The 20,616-nt window shown below is 42.9% G+C and overlaps 1 protein-coding gene across 2 annotated transcripts; it reads right to left on the bottom strand.

Annotated features, from left to right (window-relative positions):
* Positions 1 to 4,472: 4,472 nt before the first annotated feature.
* Positions 4,473 to 14,570, bottom strand: RGCC (regulator of cell cycle). 2 transcript variants are annotated; one of them, XM_040425407.1, is made up of 5 exons: positions 14,424 to 14,570; positions 10,535 to 10,708; positions 5,730 to 5,837; positions 5,431 to 5,493; positions 4,473 to 4,803 (listed from the first exon to the last, which is right to left on the bottom strand). In XM_040425407.1, the coding sequence occupies exons 1-5, from the start codon at positions 14,455 to 14,457 to the stop codon at positions 4,796 to 4,798; spliced, it is 387 nt and encodes a 128-aa protein (XP_040281341.1). In that variant the 5' UTR covers positions 14,458 to 14,570; the 3' UTR covers positions 4,473 to 4,795. The 2 variants fall into 2 exon arrangements, with proteins under 2 accessions (XP_040281341.1, XP_040281342.1); XM_040425408.1 differs by having other exon boundaries at positions 10,535 to 10,705; positions 14,424 to 14,555.
* Positions 14,571 to 20,616: the final 6,046 nt, after the last annotated feature.

Below are 20,616 nucleotides of genomic sequence, written 5' to 3'. Positions count from 1 at the left end.
TTATTGAACAACAACCATGTTCTCAATGAACCCAAAAAACTCATTAATATCAAAGCTGAATATTTTTGGAAGTAGTTTTTAGTTTGTTTTTAGTTTTAGCTATTTTAGGGGGATATCTGTGTGTGCAGGTGACTATTACTGTGCATAATTATTAGGCAACTTAACAAAAAACAAATATATACCCATTTCAATTATTTATTTTTACCAGTGAAACCAATATAACATCTCAACATTCACAAATATACATTTCTGACATTCAAAAACAAAACAAAAACAAATCAGTGACCAATATAGCCACCTTTCTTTGCAAGGACACTCAAAAGCCTGCCATCCATGGATTCTGTCAGTGTTTTGATCTGTTCACCATCAACATTGCGTGCAGCAGCAACCACAGCCTCCCAGACACTGTTCAGAGAGGTGTACTGTTTTCCCTCCTTGTAAATCTCACATTTGATGATGGACCACAGGTTCTCAATGGGGTTCAGATCAGGTGAACAAGGAGGCCATGTCATTAGATTTTCTTCTTTTATACCCTTTCTTGCCAGCCACGCTGTGGAGTACTTGGACGCGTGTGATGGAGCATTGTCCTGCATGAAAATCATGTTTTTCTTGAAGGATGCAGACTTCTTCCTGTACCACTGCTTGAAGAAGGTGTCTTCCAGAAACTGGCAGTAGGACTGGGAGTTGAGCTTGACTCCATCCTCAACCCAAAAAGGCCCCACAAGCTCATCTTTGATGATACCAGCCCAAACCAGTACTCCACCTCCACCTTGCTGGCGTCTGAGTCGGACTGGAGCTCTCTGCCCTTTACCAATCCAGCTACGGGCCCATCCATCTGGCCCATCAAGACTCACTCTCATTTCATCAGTCTTGAGATATTTCTTGGCCCAGTCTTGACGTTTCAGCTTGTGTGTCTTGTTCAGTGGTGGTCGTCTTTCAGCCTTTCTTACCTTGGCCATGTCTCTGAGTATTGCACACCTTGTGCTTTTGGGCACTCCAGTGATGTTGCAGCTCTGAAATATGGCCAAACTGGTGGCAAGTGGCATCTTGGCAGCTGCACACTTGACTTTTCTCAGTTCATGGGCAGTTATTTTGCGCCTTGCTTTTTCCACACGCTTCTTGTGACCCTGTTGACTATTTTGAATGAAACGCTTGATTGTTCGATGATCACGCTTCAGAAGCTTTGCAATTTTAAGAGTGCTGCATCCCTCTGCAAGATATCTCACTATTTTTGACTTTTCTGAGCCTGTCAAGTCCTTCTTTTGACCCATTTTGCCAAAGGAAAGGAAGTTGCCTAATAATTATGCACACCTAATATAGGGTGTTGATGTCATTAGACCACACCCCTTCTCATTACAGAGATGCACATCACCTAATATGCTTAATTGGTAGTAGGCTTTCGAGCCTATACAGCTTGGAGTAAGACAACATGCATAAAGAGGATGATGTGGTCAAAATACTCATTTGCCTAATAATTCTGCACGCAGTGTAATACTTCAAATAGGTATAGCCACTCAACAGATTCAAAGGCTTTGGCCGTGTCCAGTGAAGCCAGGGCCCATTTTTCATTCTTAGCCACCCCTATTTGCGAAACTACTTACGCCCTTCTGAGATTATTACAAGTCGGTCGACCGGGAATGAAGCCAGTCTGATCTTCATGCACTATAGTTGTGATAACTCTGTTCAGTCTATTGGCTAGGGCTTTAGTAAGGATTTTATAATCTAGGTTCAGTAATGATATCGGCCTATAAGAGCCGCACTCTGAAGGGTTTTTGTCAGGTTTTAGAATTACCACTATGGTCGCATCATATAGCGATTCTGGCAAGCAATCCTGCTGTAGGGCTGTCATACATTTTCTTTCCAGTTGGGGGCCTAGTACATCTATATATTTAATATAAACCTCTAAAGGGATGCCATCAGGGCCTGGTGCCTACCCTAGGTTTAACTCTCGAATGGCCTGCTGTATTTCTTCTAGGGTAATATCCTTTTCTAAAAGATCCCTATCCTGAGCATTTAACTGCGGGTAAGTCACCTCCTGCATGTAGGTTTCCAATTCTAGAGCTGTATAATGTGCCTCAGATCCATATAGATCTTGGTAAAACTCCTGGAATCTTTTTAGTATCGCAGGTAGTGTCTCTAGAACCATACCCTTTGCATTCTGTATGCGGAGTACCGGCGGTGCCGAATTGTTACCTCGGACCACATGAGCTAGTAGCTTGCCTGCCTGGTTACCCACTTCAAATGCTTGTTGCTTAAGAAAGAACAGTTTACGATCACTTTTGTCCTAAGTCCATTGTTTTTACTAGCTTACCCCTCAAGTACAGTGAATCTACTGAATACACTTATGCATACTTACCTATGATATTTCAATGCACACACTCAAAGTAGGGATGTGATTTAGTAAAATACAGGTAGCATTTGAATCATGTGGATTAGATGTAAATGAAAGGTTTTCAATTTTTCATGCTTGCTTGTGGTATAAACAGGAAGAAGACATCAAATGCATATATAAAAACCTTCTGCCCATAGCAACTAGAACCCACATTTAATTTTCCTATTTCTAGGGTTCTTTTGGAAAGGCCTGGCTTAGTTACCTACTGCTGTCAAAATCCAGGGATAGAAGGAATCACGTGTGGAAACCTAGAGCCATTTCTAAAAATTCTCTTGCAAAACTGTTGGCACTGCTTATCTCAATTTAACACATTTAGAACTTCTAGTAGCAAAATCATAATAAAAGACTATCCAGAATTTAACCTGTGCCTAGGATAGGTCATCAATATCAGATCAGTGGGAGTTTTACACCCCACAGATTAACTATTCTGCAATTTATCTGGCACTGGAACTACAATGCTGCATCTATTCTGTAGCAGATGGAGGTGGTTACTGCAGTGTTGCTCTCATTGACTTCTATACTACAATAACCAGTTCTGTCCACTACACAATGTACAGAGTGAGGTAATTACAACGCTGGAGCTACTCCTGAACAGCCGACGGTGGGGGATCTAGGGTGTCGGACCCACGCTGATCTGATATTAATGAGCTACCCTAGGGATAGGTCATGAATTGTTAAAGGGTTCTATAATACTCAGTGCATGCGCAAACTCCTGAATCCATCTTATGAGGATGTGCAACCTGCCCACACCACCTCCTTGGCTGTGGTAGTGACATCCCATTCATGTCGGAAAACTTGCAAACAATGTGACAAGAGAAGCAGAATATTCAGAACCATGTAACCAGGTTCCTGAGAGGCTGATCCACCAAATCCAAGATGGTAAGTGTATTGCAAGCGTTCTTCTACAGGAGAGTTATGCAAAACCCCCTTCAAATCCAGTAGAACAAAAAAAAAATTGTTTAGAGACCGCAAAAACAAAAAAAACTGATCACCCTGAAAACCTAAATAAAAATCCACGTTTACTATGAGGATTTTGCATATTTTGACACTTGCAGGTTTGTTAGTTTTTTTTCCACTGAGTATCAGGATTGTAAAAAGCACAGCTTCCTAAAAAGGTTCCTATGAAGATTAACCACTACAGAACCCTATGCAGTGTAGTGCTGATCTGCACAGTCAAAATCCATTTGGAGTTGTGCTCTGTTTTTATCTGTTAAATATATAAAGATCATATATAGCTGTGCCCAAGTTGGCTTTTAATCGCAGGAGAACAGATTTCAGACTCTTGATTGGTCCCAGAAAGAGGGATTTAGTGCAGGGATGCCCAACCTGCGGCCCTCCAGCTGTTGCAAAACTACAACTCCCAGCATGCCCTAATAGCTATAGGCTGTTCATGCATGCTGGGAGTTGTAGTTTTGCAATGCTGGAGGGCCGCAGGTTGGGCATCCCTGATTTAGTGTATTCCGGGTCCAATAGGAGACAATTGTGTTGTAGTACAGCAGGACTGGGCTGGCACATTGGTACAATACCTACCATAGCAGTAACTTGGTAGACCACCACTATGAGTGACACTATGTTATGGACCCCACTGTGTGTCTGGTACAATGTTATGAGCAATTCCACAAGCCATGGTTTGGACAACTCTGTGCTGGCATTTGTGTTTGGCCTACATTTTGCAGGTACAATGTGGCCCTAATGTGAAGCCAGTTTATAGAAAGGTGGATTTCACACAATTCAGCAGCACTCTTTATTACATTACTAGTAGTGTTAAGCAAACTTGTGTTTTTAAGTTCTGCGTCCATAACCCAAACTTTGGATGCAGAACTTAAAAACAAGTTCGCTCAACACTAATTACTAGATCTCTTCAGTTTATAACCAGGGTTGGAGCTGCGACAAGTAGAAGGGGCGAGTCCTAGGTATCTGCCAAGTTTTGCTATGGCATGAGATTCCATGACAGACTCAAGAATGGTGCCTGAACCCTCACTACATGTATACATGACTATGTGCAGCAACCATCAGCTCAGGTATTTCAGGTTGTGCCATGTAGAATGTGTGTAAAGAAATACAATCCAGACTGTTTTATTTGAATACAAAAATATATATTATATGAGGAAAAAGAGCTTCATTATATTTCTCTCAACTATAACATTACAAATTATCTTCATAAAAGTATTTTAAATTACAAGCAATATGTATGTAAAAATACAGTCAACTGTATCTTAAAGTATTAAAAACACACTTCAGTTTTTCTACAACCGTGCAGCAGGTTCATATGCTGGAGCCACATAGCAGTATACTCTGTAGATATGGTCTTCAGCTGGAAAAATCTGCTTTATGTAACACTACTTCATGAGGATATACAGCCTTCTGTGTCAATGCAGACTGTATGACCGGCCACACAGTGCTTCACATGCCTGGGGGAGGGAAGAGGGACAGAGGTTAACATATGATGGGAACGCGTTAGGGTAAAAGGGGAGTGCACACCGAGATACTGAGACATCAACGACCATGGACAAGTGCAGCCTAAAACCAAAAATTATCTGGATGATCTCATTGTAAATCAATGAGATCATGCAATTAGCAGGGTTTGTGACAGAGACCCCTCCTGACCAGAAGATTGGTGTTCTATGGACAATCCCCTAGTAGTAGTACACTCTGCTGGAGTATGAAGCTTCCACAATGCCAATGAGGTTGGGGGGGGAGAATAGTAAAATTCTAGCTTCTTGCTGCCACCACTAGAGGGAGCTTTGAAACTCACTGAAAATGGATTTAATATGAAGTTCAATAAGAGTGTTTCAGAATTTAGAATTGTTCCTGAATACAATTAGAAGTTGTCTCACAAAAAAACAGGCTCTCATTTTTCTTGCCGAGCCACCTTATTGTAAATTAGGCAAAAATTCACAGTTATAGTCTTAATGTCAGACAGGTACAGTGGAAGGGCGCCCCCAACAACTTGCTGTAGGATAGCATCCAGTACCTCTGACAATCACATGAGGACCAGGGGAATATTGGGGATATCTGACATCGTGCACTAGACTTACTTGCAAGCGTTCTGTCAAGATCTGCAATGAAATCTTCCAGTTCTTTTGTATCTCCGAGTTTAGCTGTGGAGGAAAATAGTCATTACAAACCTCCATACAGAAAAGATACAGTAAGTTATCACAATCAGCTTAAACAGTAAAGTACAGCGAGCAGGAATGGATCGGAGGAAGGAAAGAACACCCCTCTCCTCTTGGAATGATTACCCCTTCCATAATGAAAATAAGTAATCAATTATCTTTCTATCCTGCAGCAATAAATGTAGAACTGAGCAAACAGCAAATCTGGTCTCCTGCGTTACCTTTCCGAGGAGTCTCTGCTGGGGATGACGAGGGTGGAGAGGACAGTGTCGGAGAGTTTAGCTTTTCATCACTGAAACTAAAACTGTTCCTACAGAGTGAATCTGCACCTGCAACACAAAATAACAAAAGGAGATTAATGAAAAAATTGCTATAAAAAGGAACATTCCAGACAAAGTTCACACTGTTCTGCTGCTGCGGGTCCAGGGTATACATTTCTAGACTTTCCACAATAACCACAACTCAGCGGTTTCAGCACCAAGGACATTTACATATGGACGCCTTTGTATGCTTTTTTTTTATTGCATTGTATTTATTTTGGTGTTATTTCTGTTCTGTTTCTTCTGCAGACACCTCTGTCCAATTCAACTTTACTTAAATCAGCTTAGAAGATCAATAAGGAGGAGAGGCACAGGAAAATGCGCTGTCTGCCAGCTCATCCGATATAAGTCACCCTAAATGGGACAGAGCAGCCTGCAATGTACATGAAAAAAAAAATGAAGGCTGCAGAAGACAAAAAAAAAAATACTTTAATAGAGACCTGTTGTAAAATGCATTTAAAAAGGTGTCCATAGGCTTTAGGTCTGGATGTGCTTTACTTAGAGAGTCAATGAGGTCCATGTGAGCAATATTAAAATGATGCATTATATTGTACAATTTTCTCTCCTAGTTAATAACCACACTTTAATTTTAGTTGTTACTAAATATAACGGGAATACAAACATTGCAATTTAATCACAACCCCCATCATCTCAATACTGTGCACAATAATTTTCCAGAATGTTTGCACATATTGTGTATTGACTTTTCAGTCACTGTCCTTGTCCCTATTCCAGCACAGCCAAGGCAAATGGTTGCGTATCCATTATAGGTCACAAGAGGAGATACTGGTTATCGGCAGCCGGCTTATGATAGAGATGGAAAATCACTACTTTGTTTTTCTGAAGGGTTGATGGGGAGTTTATGTAAAATTCTATGTTAATTATTTAATACACAGAACAGATAATGAAGACTTCTCTACCTCGTCATTCTTATAACACTATTGTGTGACGCTGCACAACATGGCAAAGCGAGAAGGAGCCTCTGCAGAAGGTCACCACAGAGGCTCAGCGAAGCCTAGCCACAAGTTAAAATAGATATAATTACAACGGTAAAGATATTTCCTGAGACTTCAGACATGAAGAAGCTGAACTTAGATATTTTTCCAAGCCTGGGCAATATGGAAGCTCAGTTTTTATACTCCAACTTTTTCAAAGATTAGCTATTTAATTTTACTCTGTACTGTAAATGGGTAAATTAATGGTTAAACAATTTTTTCATCTATATTATACAGTAGTTAGCATGTATACACATGTAAGAGGGACTTAAAGATCACAATATCTCATCTAATGATTGTCAATGGGGACGTGATGTGACTGACAGTCACTGTTGGATATTTGGTTGCAAATCAATATGCCAGAACTTGTCATAAGCCACAATATCGACTGGCCTACAACTTTTCTGCGATTTGGCTGCGTCTTTACAGCCAAGTCACAGTTCTAAAATAGTCGTGTGACAGCAAGCAGCACACAAGTCAGTGTTTGGTTGCGCATCTGGGACTACATCTGGTGCTTGTTAAAACAGCCACCCCCATAACCAGCTAGTACAGAAGCACTTCTGTGCTCCATCTGCTCTCCATATTCTTCGTGTCAATGCCTTACACCCTTGTTTGCTAATATTTTAGGGTCTGTGGAGAGGGGATTCCTACCAGGTTCTTACCCCAGATCAAAGGTGGCCATACAGATTTGATGTGCATCGGCCGATCATCTAACAGGTCTACTGGCTTTCCAACTGTCCCACAATGGCCGATTTCAGGGGAGATTAGGATCATGGAGGTCAGCTTTCAATGCCTGATCCTTTTGTTAGCAGAGAGAAGTCTGGTAGCTTCCTTCTCCCACGGCATATGCATTGGAGGATCAGGAGAGATAGCTTTTGGCTGAACAGGTATTCAGCCAATGTCTCTCATGCGTATGGCCAGCCTTTCACAAACTTGGCTGGGCCCCCTCTCCCCAAACATGGGTTTATTCTAATGTTATGTATACCTTTTAGTATTCAATCTGATATCATCCACTTCCATATGCAGAAAATTGCGTTTATACTAAATGACCATGGTAACATGTCCTAGGGTCCAAGGCAATGGCTGCAGAAGCATGAGATGGGATAGGATGTCTACATATAGAACACATCAATAAGGATATGTAATTGAATTCAGTGCATGAGTATATAAATCAGGGATACCCAAGCTGCCACCCTCCAGCTATTGTAAAACTACAACTCCCAGCATGCTTGGACAGCCTACAGCTGAACCCTGCTAGACGCACGTACCCCACCCAAGACCTACACCACCCGAGTGACAGTGTTCAAGGAATGAATTTTAAATGGAGTTTAATTTTAAACAGAAGGCTCTAGCTGTTCTCTTAACTCCATTTACATAAATTTATAGGATCTAAAAGATAGACCCTGAATTAAAAAGGAGGCAGGTGGTAGAAAACGGTTTTACCAATACACGTTACATGACAACAGCTGACATGACAACTAGAACAAAACAAAGCAAACCATTTCCTGTGGGTTTACTGATCTCTACGTGTAGCAGACACGTGTCACCAACCACCATCACGAGGATACACAACACGTGCCACTTACATACAACATCGGATACCAAGAAATAAAAGTCATGACTGTTTAGGTGGCAGCTACAGGGACATTTCACCAGATCCTCTGGATTCCAGCACAGGATAACAACTTCATATGGCAGAGTCTTCAGACTGAATACTATCCCTGACTAATTAATGAGATCATACCATGGTCTACTGAATCCTTGTGTAGACAAGACAGCTGAGAAACCGCCGGCATGCATATGGTTAATGAGTTATTTAATGGCACTGTCCAAAGATCTACACCAGTATCCATGGGGGGAAAAAAAAAAGCGTTCTTTAGTAATGAGGCTCAGACCACACAGACTGATTCTTGGCTCTGTCTAGAAGTAGATCAGTACAAACAGTTCAAGTCCAACCAAATCCAGGTAGGTCATTGGGTACACTGCAGAATCCACACAATATCTTTGCACAATGGTTGCCACTGAGGGGAAATAAATCCAAGAGATTTTTCATGTACAATCTTTGTTTCTCCAAGACGGTCTCTTTCCTCCTCTTCCTCTATTAAAATAACATTCAGGTTCCTTCAAAGGGGGTAATCTGGGTTGATATCTGGTTACATAGGTCAAAGCAAGGGGCAGCTAAATTGATATTGGTTTCCTCAGAAGTGGAATTCTAAGGTAGTCACTCAATAGGTAGACCATTTCTTCACCTCCTTTTGAGACCAGAGGTTTGTGTTAAAGGGGTAGTACAAGTGGCATTGGAGCAGAGGGAGTCTGGATCATGGGCATGCACTCTTGATAGTTTATCACCTAGTCTGCCTTTCTCCAGTTTCTTATTGATGCCAGTCTGTCACATTCACTGTTGAGAACAGAGCACTGAAGCTAGGCAGGTTTCTTTATTGTCACACATACAACTTGCTTCTAAAAGATATATGGCGTCATTTATCAAACTGGTGTAAAGTAGAACTGGCTTATTAGTTGCCCCATAACAACCAATCATATTCCACCTTTCATTTTCCAAAGGAGCTCTCAAAAATGAAAGGTGGAATCTGATTGGTTGCTATGGGCAACTAAGCCAGTTCTACTTTACACCAGTTTGATAAAGGACCCCAAAGGTTTCTATTGAAATTTTGGACCTCCTAGGGTGGGGATCCATCTATAATCTCTAGGATTTATCAAGAGCACAGTTTTAGCATGATAGTGATAATTCCATCTACCATCTATACTGAAAGCTTGTGAACCAAAATAAAGGGATTTTTCAATTTTAACGCCTTCAGAACGTTAGGGACCTTTTACATGGGGAGATGAATCACATGACTGAGCGCCAATTAATGACACATGAAGTAGATCCGTGCTCGTTATTGGGAGGGGCTTTAATGAACAATTGTACAAATCCCTTCTCATAGAACTACATGGTTTGTCAGCAGCAGATCCCCAGTTACATGAAGCCATGTGCTGCTGATAAATGAGGATTCTGATGCCTACATAAAAGATGCAGCACTAATTTGACAGGGGATCACTGGGCATATTTACACAGGGCAACGATTGGGAAAGAACATTCATACCATCATTGACTTGAGTAAAAGGGTCTTTACACTGGAATGAGTTGGGTGCCCAAATGAATCCCAGAAAAAACGAGTCCTTTTCATATGGCCGAGCAGGGCACTCCTCTGTCACCGGAGCTCCAGTTCCAGCCCCCTCTACCCGCACATCATCTCTGCCGGCCAATCAATTGCCTCAGCAGTGGTCTAGTAAAGTGTCTGCACACGTGACTGCTGAGGCCATTGTCCGGCCAGAAGCAGTGAAGTGTGTAGACAACACATTAGCTCCACACCCTGCCTGCTCCCAGTACCCTTTTAATCACCATAAAACAAAGTATCATTTCTTGGAAGAATTGACAGGAGCTACTGGAAATCTTGAGCAAAACTGAGAATAAGCACAGGATTCACAAAATGTAATTCCTCATTACCTACATGAGGTAAATGGAGAAAGGTGTTTAAACATATTGTACAAGATCTTCAATCCTTATATATGACCATGTACAGCACCACACTGTTCCTCAAGAACATTTGTGGGTGATATGTCTTAGGATGCTTGATAACCACCCCTGTACACCGAGCCTCTCTCCGCATTTAGAGTCACCCCAATAATGTCACCTGTACTGGTTCTCACTTTCTGAGTCGCTGATTCCACTGTCACTGATGCTGGTGCTACTCCTCCTCTTCATGGTCTGCAGATGTTCATCATATCGGAAGCGCCTTTTGTTGAAAGGTGAGGAAAAATCTTCTAAGACGGCATCAAATTCACACAACACTTCATTGAGGTCATCATCTTCGATAAAGGCTGCTGAAAAATATAAAAATGGAACCATTAGGAAAAAAAAAAAACATTATTCCAAGACTCCCATATACATTACGGACAAGTATTTCACTTTAGCCCTTTCGTTTTCTACAACTTTACAGATAGTCCTCTTGAGAAACTGCTAATACAATGTCAATGCTAATGTAACCCCTTTAAATACACAAAAATATGACAAAAGGGTTCCACAGCTGTAGAAGGAAGAGCCCCAGCAGTAGTTACCCTTCCTTCACACCGCCGACCCTGATCTCAGCTGGGGCCACATGACTGCCATACTGGCTGTGGGCTCTTCCACTGAAGTCCTGACAGGATGAGCTCCCGTTTCCTCCTTTTCAGCTACAATACATAATGTAGCTGAACAGGACAGTCCAGGAGCACACCTGGTCAGGACCTCAGCTGAAGAGCCTGCAGCCAGTAGGGCAGTCACGTCATCATAGCAGAGGTCACAGAATCGGCTGCACAATGGAAGAGTACATGCCACTGAAACGCCCTTTCTTCCACTAGTTAGGGTACTTTCACAGTTGCGGCAGAGTGATCCGGCAAGCAGTTCCGTCGCCGGAACTGCCTTCCAGATCCGTCAAAATGTATGCCAACTGACGGCATTTGTAAGACTGATCAGGACCCTGATCAGTCTTAGGGCTCTTTCACACTTGCGTTCTTTTCCGGGATAGAGTTCCGTCATCGGGGCTCTATGCCGGAAGAATCCTGATCAGGATTATCCCCATGCATTCTGAATGGAGAGAAATCCGTTCAGGATGCATCAGGAGGTCTTCAGTTCCGGAACGGAACGTTTTTTGGCCGGAGAAAATACTGCAGCATGCTGCGCTTTTTGCTCCGGTCAAAAATCCTGAATACTTGCCGCAAGGCCGGATCCGGAATTAATGCCCATTGAAAAGCATTAATCCGGATCCGGCCTTAAGCTAAACGTTGTTTCGGCGCATTACCGGATCCGACGTTTAGCTTTTTCTGAATGGTTACCATGGCTGCCAGGACGCTAAAGTCCTGTTTGCCATGGTAAAGTGTAGTGGGGAGCGGGGGAGCAGTATACTTACCGTCCGTGCGGCTCCCGGGGCGCTTCAGAATGACGTCAGGGCGCCCCACGCGCATGGGTGACGTGATCACATGGATCACGTCATCCATGCGCATGGGGCGCTCTGACGTCATTCTGGAGCGCCCTGGGAGCCGCACGGACTGTAAGTATACCGCTCCCCCGCTCCCCGCTACTACTATGGCAGCCAGGACTTTAATAGCGTCCTGGCTGCCATAGTAACACTGAACGCATTTTGAAGACTGATCCGTCTTCAAATGCTTTCAGTTCACTTGCGTTGTTACGGATCCGGCGGGCACCTCCGGCAAATGGAGTGCACGACGGATCCGGACAACGCAAGTGTGAAAGAGCCCTTACAAATGCATTGAAATGCCGGATCCGTCTTTCCGTTGTCATCCGGAAAAACGGACCCAGCATTTATTTTTTTTCACCTTTTTTTCGGTCCGCACATGGAAGGATCCGGCATTCCAGTATTTTGAATGCTGGATCCGGCACTAATACTCCTATGGGAAAAAAATGCATTCAGGCAAGTGTTCAGTTTTTTTGGCCGGAGATAAAACCGTAGCATGCTGCGGGTTTCTCTGTCCTGATCAGTAAAAAAGACTGAACTGATGCATCCTGAACGGATTACTCTCCACTCAGAATGCATGGGGATAAAACTGATCAGTTCTTTTCCGGTAGAGCCCCTAGGACGGAACTCTATGCCGGAAAAGAACAACGCAAGTGTGAAAGTACCCTTAGCTGAAACAAAAAGATTAGGCAGGGCTCCTTTAAGGTGTGAAATAAGAAGGACTAGTCTGCATGCAGACTGCAGAAATTAGATCTGTGGGTCGGCACCTGAGGGGTATGTAGGTAGACACTAAAGGGGCTGGCTCATCTCATACATTGGGGGCATATGGCTAGGCATACTGCTCTCCTTCGCGTTGCCGACCCCATTCTAGAGATAGGTGTACGAGATGGGCAACTGCTTTAAAAATCTGCATGCATTTAACCCTATGCAATGCAAAGTTTGAAATTTGCAGTGAAAAATCTATAACAAATTGAAATATTGCAGATTTAGAAGCACGGCAGGTTCATTTCCACAGCGTGTAGAGGAGATCTGGCGACATCTACTTTACTGCTGCTATAATACTCTGCAGATTTTCCACCACTAAATCCAGATGGAAAATCCTTAATGTATCCATACTGTGTGAACAAAACTTTATACTGATTTCCACTTTATATAATTGTGTCTGTAGCCTTGACATTTAGTTACTGTCATATCCAGACGCTCAAAATGACCCAGGGTATGGTAACATTTCTGAAAATGGAAAACCCATCATCCAACCACACAATGAGTCACAGCCCATTACCGGGTTTAGTAATGCTGCAGGGCGGCAGTTATGTCATTTTAATACTGCGATTACTTTTCAAGACTTTCCCCCTACCAGCCCATCAGGCTGGCAAATAACTCCTGTAGGGCGACTTGGCAGCGCCAGAAATCTCTTCCACTGTGGGTACTCCTCATAATAGAGAATTAGCAGAAGGCTGGGAACAAAAGGCACAGAAAGCCTCTTTAGCAAAACACAACTCTCCGCTTTATGGGAAGCGCTTTCATTCAGCATCCCAAGACACATTGAATAGCACATCTGCTGGGACAGAAAATGCAGAGGTCCTCGCTGAATGGACAGGTTAGAGCTACAGAAGCTCTAATCACCACCGAGCCCGGGCACAGCTTTACAATCTAAGGGCTCATGCACATGAATGTACTTTCCATCCACGTCCGATCCGCATTTTTGTGAGGGTCAGATGTGGACTCATTCACTTCAATGGGGCTGCAAAAGATGCGGACAGTTTGCATCCGTATGTCCATTCCTCGGCCCTGCAAATTAAATAGAACATGTCCCATTCTTGGCCGTTTTATGGACAAGGATAGGACTGTTCTGTTATGGCCCAGAAGTTCCGTTCCACAAAATGCAGAACGCACACGGCCAGAATCCGTGTCGTGCAGACTGCAAAGATGTTTACAGCCGTGTGCTAATAAGTGTGTACATGTAGCCAATTTAGAAGAACCCAAGACAGAATGATGAAGTATGAAAATGTGGTCACCACTTCAGTAATTCTCTTAATACAGGACAAATCTTTATAGGATGAAGCCACTTCTCATGGTTAGGATCAGAGAACCAGAAAAGATCCCTGTAATAAGGTTAGGAGGAGAAGTCTTCATGTTTGGTTCTGCTCCATCAGAGGTCTTCAAATTTTGATGGCATCAAACCAGGTAGAAGGTTGACCAAAATGAGTTTACACACTAACGTATTAATAGTCAGAAATTACTTATATATGGTTTTGACTCAAGAGCCAAATAGGAGTTAATGTGACCCTGGTACAGGACAGTGACAAAGAACCAGCACTGGTTGAAGTCTTAAAGTCTTAGACACAACAGTTTTTCCCTAGGATCTGGTACAAGAATAGGTGGAGACTAAAGCAAGGTGCCCCTCACCCACGGCATCACCCACCATTAGACAACACTACAGGTAGGAGCATATACCCTGGCATCATGCATGGCAAGCTGATGGCTGGCACTGTGACCATAACCTAATGTACTTCAGCTCCCAGATAACCCAGGGCAGGATGAAGCAGGTGCCCCCTGACAGGCACCTGGTCAGCCGCACTCACCTCTCCTGGAGCTCTTCACTTGAGGTGACTTCATGCCCTCCGTCCTATGTCAAGCGCTGAGTACAGATCCCGCTAAGAGGTGGCACAATGTCCCCAGACAGCCCCGTCCCGCTCTGAGTCTGAAGCGCTCAGCGCCCACTACTTTATAGGCTCTGCGGCTGGTGGCGCTGACGTCACGATGGGCGGGGCTATTAGTCCCAGAAAACGTTCCATTCATTATTGTACCGTGCTGTGGAGATCCGAGCTAGGTGATGTTTATGTGTGTGCCGCTAGAGGGCGCTGATTACATGACAGCTACATGGACGCTTTCTCATTGGGATTTCCATAGGACACTGACTCGTGTGCTGGGACCATGGGCTGGAAATGCTGCAAGGCATCATCTACATAGGAGTTTATGTAAATGGCCACATAAGAAAAGCACAGCAGGAGCAGTACACGTTACATATGGGGCACCTGCTGAGCTGGGTTAAATAATACACCTACAACTTTATGCGCTGAATGATATTACCCCAACCAAAGGTTTAAAGGGACACTACCACATTATTAACAGCCTGTATGTAAATACAAAAAAACAGTTGGATGGTTTTCTGGATATCACTATTGAAGTCACTCCATGTCCTATCCTGGTTCCTTAACTTTCTGCTTTGTTTGGACTTTTAGCACGGACCGGACACAGCCTCGCTTGACGTTCTCAGTCAGATCATTCACTGCGACCAGACAGGGCAGGGGGATGAGAGACTCAATTAGAGACATTACACTGAAAAGTACAGTACAGCTGCTATACTGTTATCCTAATTCTACATCTACAATAATCATGAGGGGTACCCGTCACATCTTCCCAGCACAGCTGACAATGCATTACTATCCGTATTGGAGTTTCATCTCTCTGTGCTGACTGCTGCAGAAGGACAATATTTGGTATATCATTTTCAATGATAAAGAATTGCCAAAATGGAAACGAAAAACAGCCAAAAAGTCAAAAAAAATTCTCTTAAAATTGAGTTAAAAATACCCTTTTCTGACGGAAGTGCCCTTTTAATAATCTGCCCAATATAGCCTTTCCTGATTTTGTAAGTGTGGATCCTTTACATCCTCATTCTACTCGCCGTGGTTTGATTGAGAAAGATAACTATAGATGCAAATAACAAAGGCTGCGTCCCGTCAAACAGCGGAACTAGACTGGAGCGAACGTATGAAATAATGATGCCTCTTGCCACAGGGGCCACGTGCTGTAATGCAGGTTGTAGCGCCCTTGGACTGACACTCATGGAAATTGGCCAGAGACCTTAGAGACGCGTCTCCATATTGTCCGTGGGTCTTATCATATCGGCGTGATTAACTGAGGGACATCTAAATTCTAAAGAATGGGTTAATATTTCAAAGACAGAGCATTTATGGAAGACGTTTCTTTATGGTTACAGCCACACGGTCTTGTTTCTCTCCTTTTATGATCCACTCCTGATTTCGGTTTCCAAACCTGCATCAAGAAATCCGAACATGTGGCCGTACCCTAAATGCCTTAAATATATACAGCCCAGAAGACCCCCACCTGTGTGTGTTAGGGCTCAGGCACTCGAACATTGGCTGTTTTGCGGACCGCAAATTGTGAATCCACAAAACACTGATAGCGGCCGTGTGCATTCCGCATTTACAGAACAGTCCTATCCTTCTCCATAATCCATAATACAGACAATAAGAGGGTATATTCTATTTTTTTGCGGAACGACTATGGGGTCATATGGACATGGAACGCACACAGAGATGTTGCTGTTTCTATTGCGGCCCCATTGAAGTGAATGTTTCGCATGCAAGCTGCAAAAAAAATGGAACGGACACCGAAAAAAAGTACGTTCATGTGCATGAGCCCTTAAACAGTTATGAACAGCGGGTTACACTGGGCTTTTGTAACAAAACAAAGGATACATGACATCATGCCCACCATACCCCGACCACAACCCTCTTCTGATATATGAAATGTTTTATAACATCAAAATATGATGTCTTGGTTCTGCCATCATGTACACTGATAAGGATACTTTCACACTGGCGTTTGGTGCGGATCCGTCATGGATCTGCACAGACGGATCCGTTCAGATAACACAACCGTCTGCATCCGTTCAGAACGGATCCGTTTGTATTATCTGTAACATAGCCAAGACGGATCCGCCTTGAACACCATTGAAAGTCAATAGAGGACGGATCCGTTTTCTATTGTGCCAGACTGTGTCAGTGAAAACGGATCCGTCCCCATTGACTTACATTGTGTGCCAGGACGGATCAGTTTGGCTCAGTTTCATCAGACGGACACTCTGCAAGCAGCGTTTTGGTGTCCGTCTCCAAAGCGGAATGAAGATGGAACGGAGGCAAACTGATGCATTCTGAGCGGATCCTTTTCCATTCAGAATGCATTAGGGCAAAACTGATCTGTTTTGGACCGCGTGTGAGAGCCCTGAACGGATCTCACAAACGGAAAGCCAAAACGCCAGTGTGAAAGTAGCCTAATCAGAAAGTCAAAAAATAATAATAATACTAAAGTTTTTTTTATTTATTTTTTATTTAAAGTTTCAATAGTTACATTACCATTTACTCTGCAGCAGGACAATAACCCCATAATATGCCCCTATGACATATCAACAATTGAAAAAAAGTGTGGTTACAATGAATATTCGTTTTTATCCAATTTCGATGTGACACGAGACATGATGAGATTATCTCTTCTGTTTAGCACATGACACTATGTATTTAATTTTTAGAAAATATATAAATTATTAATGAATACGTTTAAATGAGCTAAAGTTCCTAAAAGTGGCCATGACCTCAGTACGTTTTCACCACATTTGAAGGCTTGTCTGAAGTGACAACACATCTACTGAAATGTTAATCCAGTGCTAATGAGGTGCAGAATTTGGCTCTTGTCACACAAATAACCCATTGATGTCTGACACGCCTAACACATGAAGAAGATCTCTGGAAAGTTAAGGCAGACATGCAGTGGCTTATCCTAAAGGATGCATGTGCAGGGTAGATTAGGAATAGTCTGGTCCCATGTACGTTACTGATAATGGTGAGAACAGACGAGACGACAAATTATGATGAGCATTTACATTTCTAAATTCTATATACTTGGCTCAGTTAGGGAACAACCACACGGCACAGTCGGCTGGGATGAGGATGCTCGGCGGCTGCAGCGGGGTCTTGTTAATCTAAAGAGACTTCACCTTCATTACCGCGCAGCCATTAACAATGCAGACCGACTGAACAGTGCCGTCTTCAATAGTCAACAAGAGCCGCACGTTACTCAACCGCAGCATGGTCCACCATGGTCGTACCCTTAGTCTGTGCCAGCCATTTTATACAACGGGAAGAGTCTATGAAATAGTTAAGCCTACTGATGCTTGGTTAAATTATTCTTCAGTCTATAGGGTTTCTTAAAGTCTGATCCTTGCAGTAGGAATAGTTTTGGAGTAGATCAGCAGAGAACAGTTTAAATATCTGCTGTCGGTAAAGTAAATTCACTCCATTCATACATGGGTTCTCATGCCCCTGTATGAATGGGGGGGCAAGTTGAGCATGTACACCGCAGCTCCATTCCCAACAATATGGAGTTGAGCCAGGAGCTATTTCCACCAGTCCCACTGAGATGAATGCATACAGGGGACTTGTGATCTGTGGGGGCTCCAGTGGTTGGACCCCAACCGATCTAACAGGTATGTCTTATCCGGTGGATTGTGCATAACTTGTAACGGAAATACTCTTTTAAAAACAATAGGGCTATGGCTTTTTATTGGTTTCAACTTTTTTGTAATAGCACTAGTATTAAGTATGTACTTGTTTGAAATATTTTTTTTTTGTCCTTCACCTCGAATTTTAGAAAAAAACCTGGGTGAAAAAATATATACATTCCCCACTTACTTTACAGTTTAGTAATCCTTTCCAGGGAATGATTCCAATAACTGTATTTATGAGGAAACTGCCATCATTTCCCTGATATTCAATTCGAAGTTTATATTCGGGGCATAAAAGGTGAACGGAAATGCTTAGTTCTCATTTCATGCCACGTGTCTGGTGAGATCCAGGAGCATACATTATAAACCTAAGGGGTAATACGGCATCTCGTGTATTCTGACAAGTGCTCCGTGCAGGAGGCGATCAAGAGATTATAAAGAGTTAGACATTGTTCATTCAGTTGCATGAAGAAGATTGTGTCCCTTTTTGGCATGGTACTGCAATTAGTGAGCGATCACACTTCTAGGATTTTCATAACAAAGAAAGCCTTATGTACATGGATGAGCTGAGTGGCGGTAATCGGGTCTCTGCGTGTTACGTAAAGGCGTTAAATGACAGATTACTGTGTTATGAGGAACAGCCTCGTGAAAGACAGGCCAAGTACACGGGACAAGCCTTGACTTTATTTTTCTTATTAACAGTTCCATGCAGATTGGTTGTAACCGTTCCCTTCTCTTTATCTACTGTCCAATGAAAACACCGCAGATTACAGATGTAACAAGCCATCCATTCATAGAGGATATACACCTGAAAGGTTTACTCATCCAAATACGCCTCATATCACAATGAAATTCCAGCCGCATAGGAAGCACATTGGTCTCTGCATTTGCTCAGTAATTGCTCTACACTTGTGTAACATGCCTATATAATAAGTGCTCAGAAATGAAGAAAAGAGTCAGTTATAGAAGTACTGCCGTGTAGGATGTGCCATGGTTAGAAGGACCTGTAGACTCAAACTAGCATTTCATTTGTTCCTCTTCATTTGCACCAATCTGAAATGGTAAAGTCACTCTGATATTACATACAACAGATTTAGTTAGTAAAAAACTCAAGGGACCCCCCACACTTGATCGTTGGAGTGGAGAGCCACTGTACAGAGAGGCCCCATGTTATAGAATATTAGCCAAGTACTGTATCAATCATGGCTCTGTTTTGGAGGACAGTCCTTTGCAATCAATAGAGAATCGATTCTTACACCTACAACACTTTGTATTTGACTTATTGTCACTTTCCTCCTTACAAATGTGGCAATGTTCAGTATTGTTCATAGAGTTCCTCAACAAGTGTGCTTTGCATAAGAGAGTATGGCACGTGCTACCGTAGGTTTCTGCTCCCTGGTTTGTAGATATGGTGTGCTCCTAGGCGTGGTTAGTAGGCCACAATATGTACACAGCCCTGTACATATATAAATGCTGCCATTCAGGCCAATCAGAATGCAGACATACATACGGATGGTTGTTGTGTGTCTTCAATGTTTCTACGGCACACAGGCAGAAGATCTTGTTAGAATGGTGCAGTCTCAGGTTGAAAAAAAATATATATTTCCAAGGAAGACATGACTAGACTTGGCCGGGACAAGAGGTGCCTTCAAGTTGAAATTACACATTATACTAATTTAGTCAATTTTGACAAAGTGCAACCGTAGGTCTTTCCCTCCATGCTTAACTTTTTTCATGGCAGCTGTGCAGGCACACAACATTCCTTGGGTTCTTTATAAGATGGCACAGGCCTACATGATTTGCTTCATATTGATTCCCTGAAACGCACTGAGCTTCAATATAGAAACCACATCCTGGGTAAAGTTGTTTGTTGGCTTACTGACTATGGGTTGCACCTACAAGTGACCTTGATGTGAGAGGTGTGAGACACAGGCTATGTGCTTCCCCGATAGTCCTCCCTCTCGAGTGGTGTGTCACACTTTTTACTGTTGTTTTTATTCCTTCTGAACCCTAACAGTACGCCGTGCGATACACATTTGTGTTTTTTGCCTTTGTGTAACATTGCACGGCTCCTGGCATTTGGGAATCGTTGACGAGTGGAGAAGGCTGCCGTTCCTGTTCAGCTGTGTAATGGTCTGATGGTCCTCCACTTGTTATGGTGGGTATTGTATCATTATACTGTCTGATTCCTAGTTATTTCACTCACCCCTTGTTCATTTAAATTCATTCTCTTAGTCCCTCGGTGCCAATTTTTTATAACTGTATCTTTTTTCTTTATTACTGGGATACTATATGGCAACATGGCACCCACCATCTGCAGTTGACAATGGCTGTTGCGCTGCTTCAGACCTGCACCCTACACCTTGTATACTCCACAAAATATTCTTTCCTGCTTCACTATCCATCGGGCAACACGTGAGAGTGTTACACAGGAGTTTCCCAGCCCACATAGTCCTCCCAGTGAGTGT

Source organism: Bufo bufo, chromosome 3 (assembly GCF_905171765.1).
Source record: "Bufo bufo chromosome 3, aBufBuf1.1, whole genome shotgun sequence".
Classification (NCBI taxonomy): Eukaryota; Metazoa; Chordata; class Amphibia; order Anura; family Bufonidae; genus Bufo; species Bufo bufo.
Note: the sequence above shows the minus strand (reverse complement) of the source record. Positions and strands in the feature narration are given on the sequence as shown.

What these genes read in the sequence shown, in the direction of transcription:
- RGCC (XM_040425407.1), bottom strand. Translation starts at nt 14,457, where the DNA reads ATGAAGTCACCTCAAGTGAAGAGCTCCAGGAGAG. An exon ending in AGTGAAGAGCTCCAGGAGAG is followed by an intron (nt 10,709 to 14,423) that starts GTGAGTGCGGCT and finishes TATATTTTTCAG; the next exon opens with CAGCCTTTATCGAAGATGAT. An exon ending in TGGAATCAGCGACTCAGAAA is followed by an intron (nt 5,838 to 10,534) that starts GTGAGAACCAGT and finishes TTTGTGTTGCAG; the next exon opens with GTGCAGATTCACTCTGTAGG.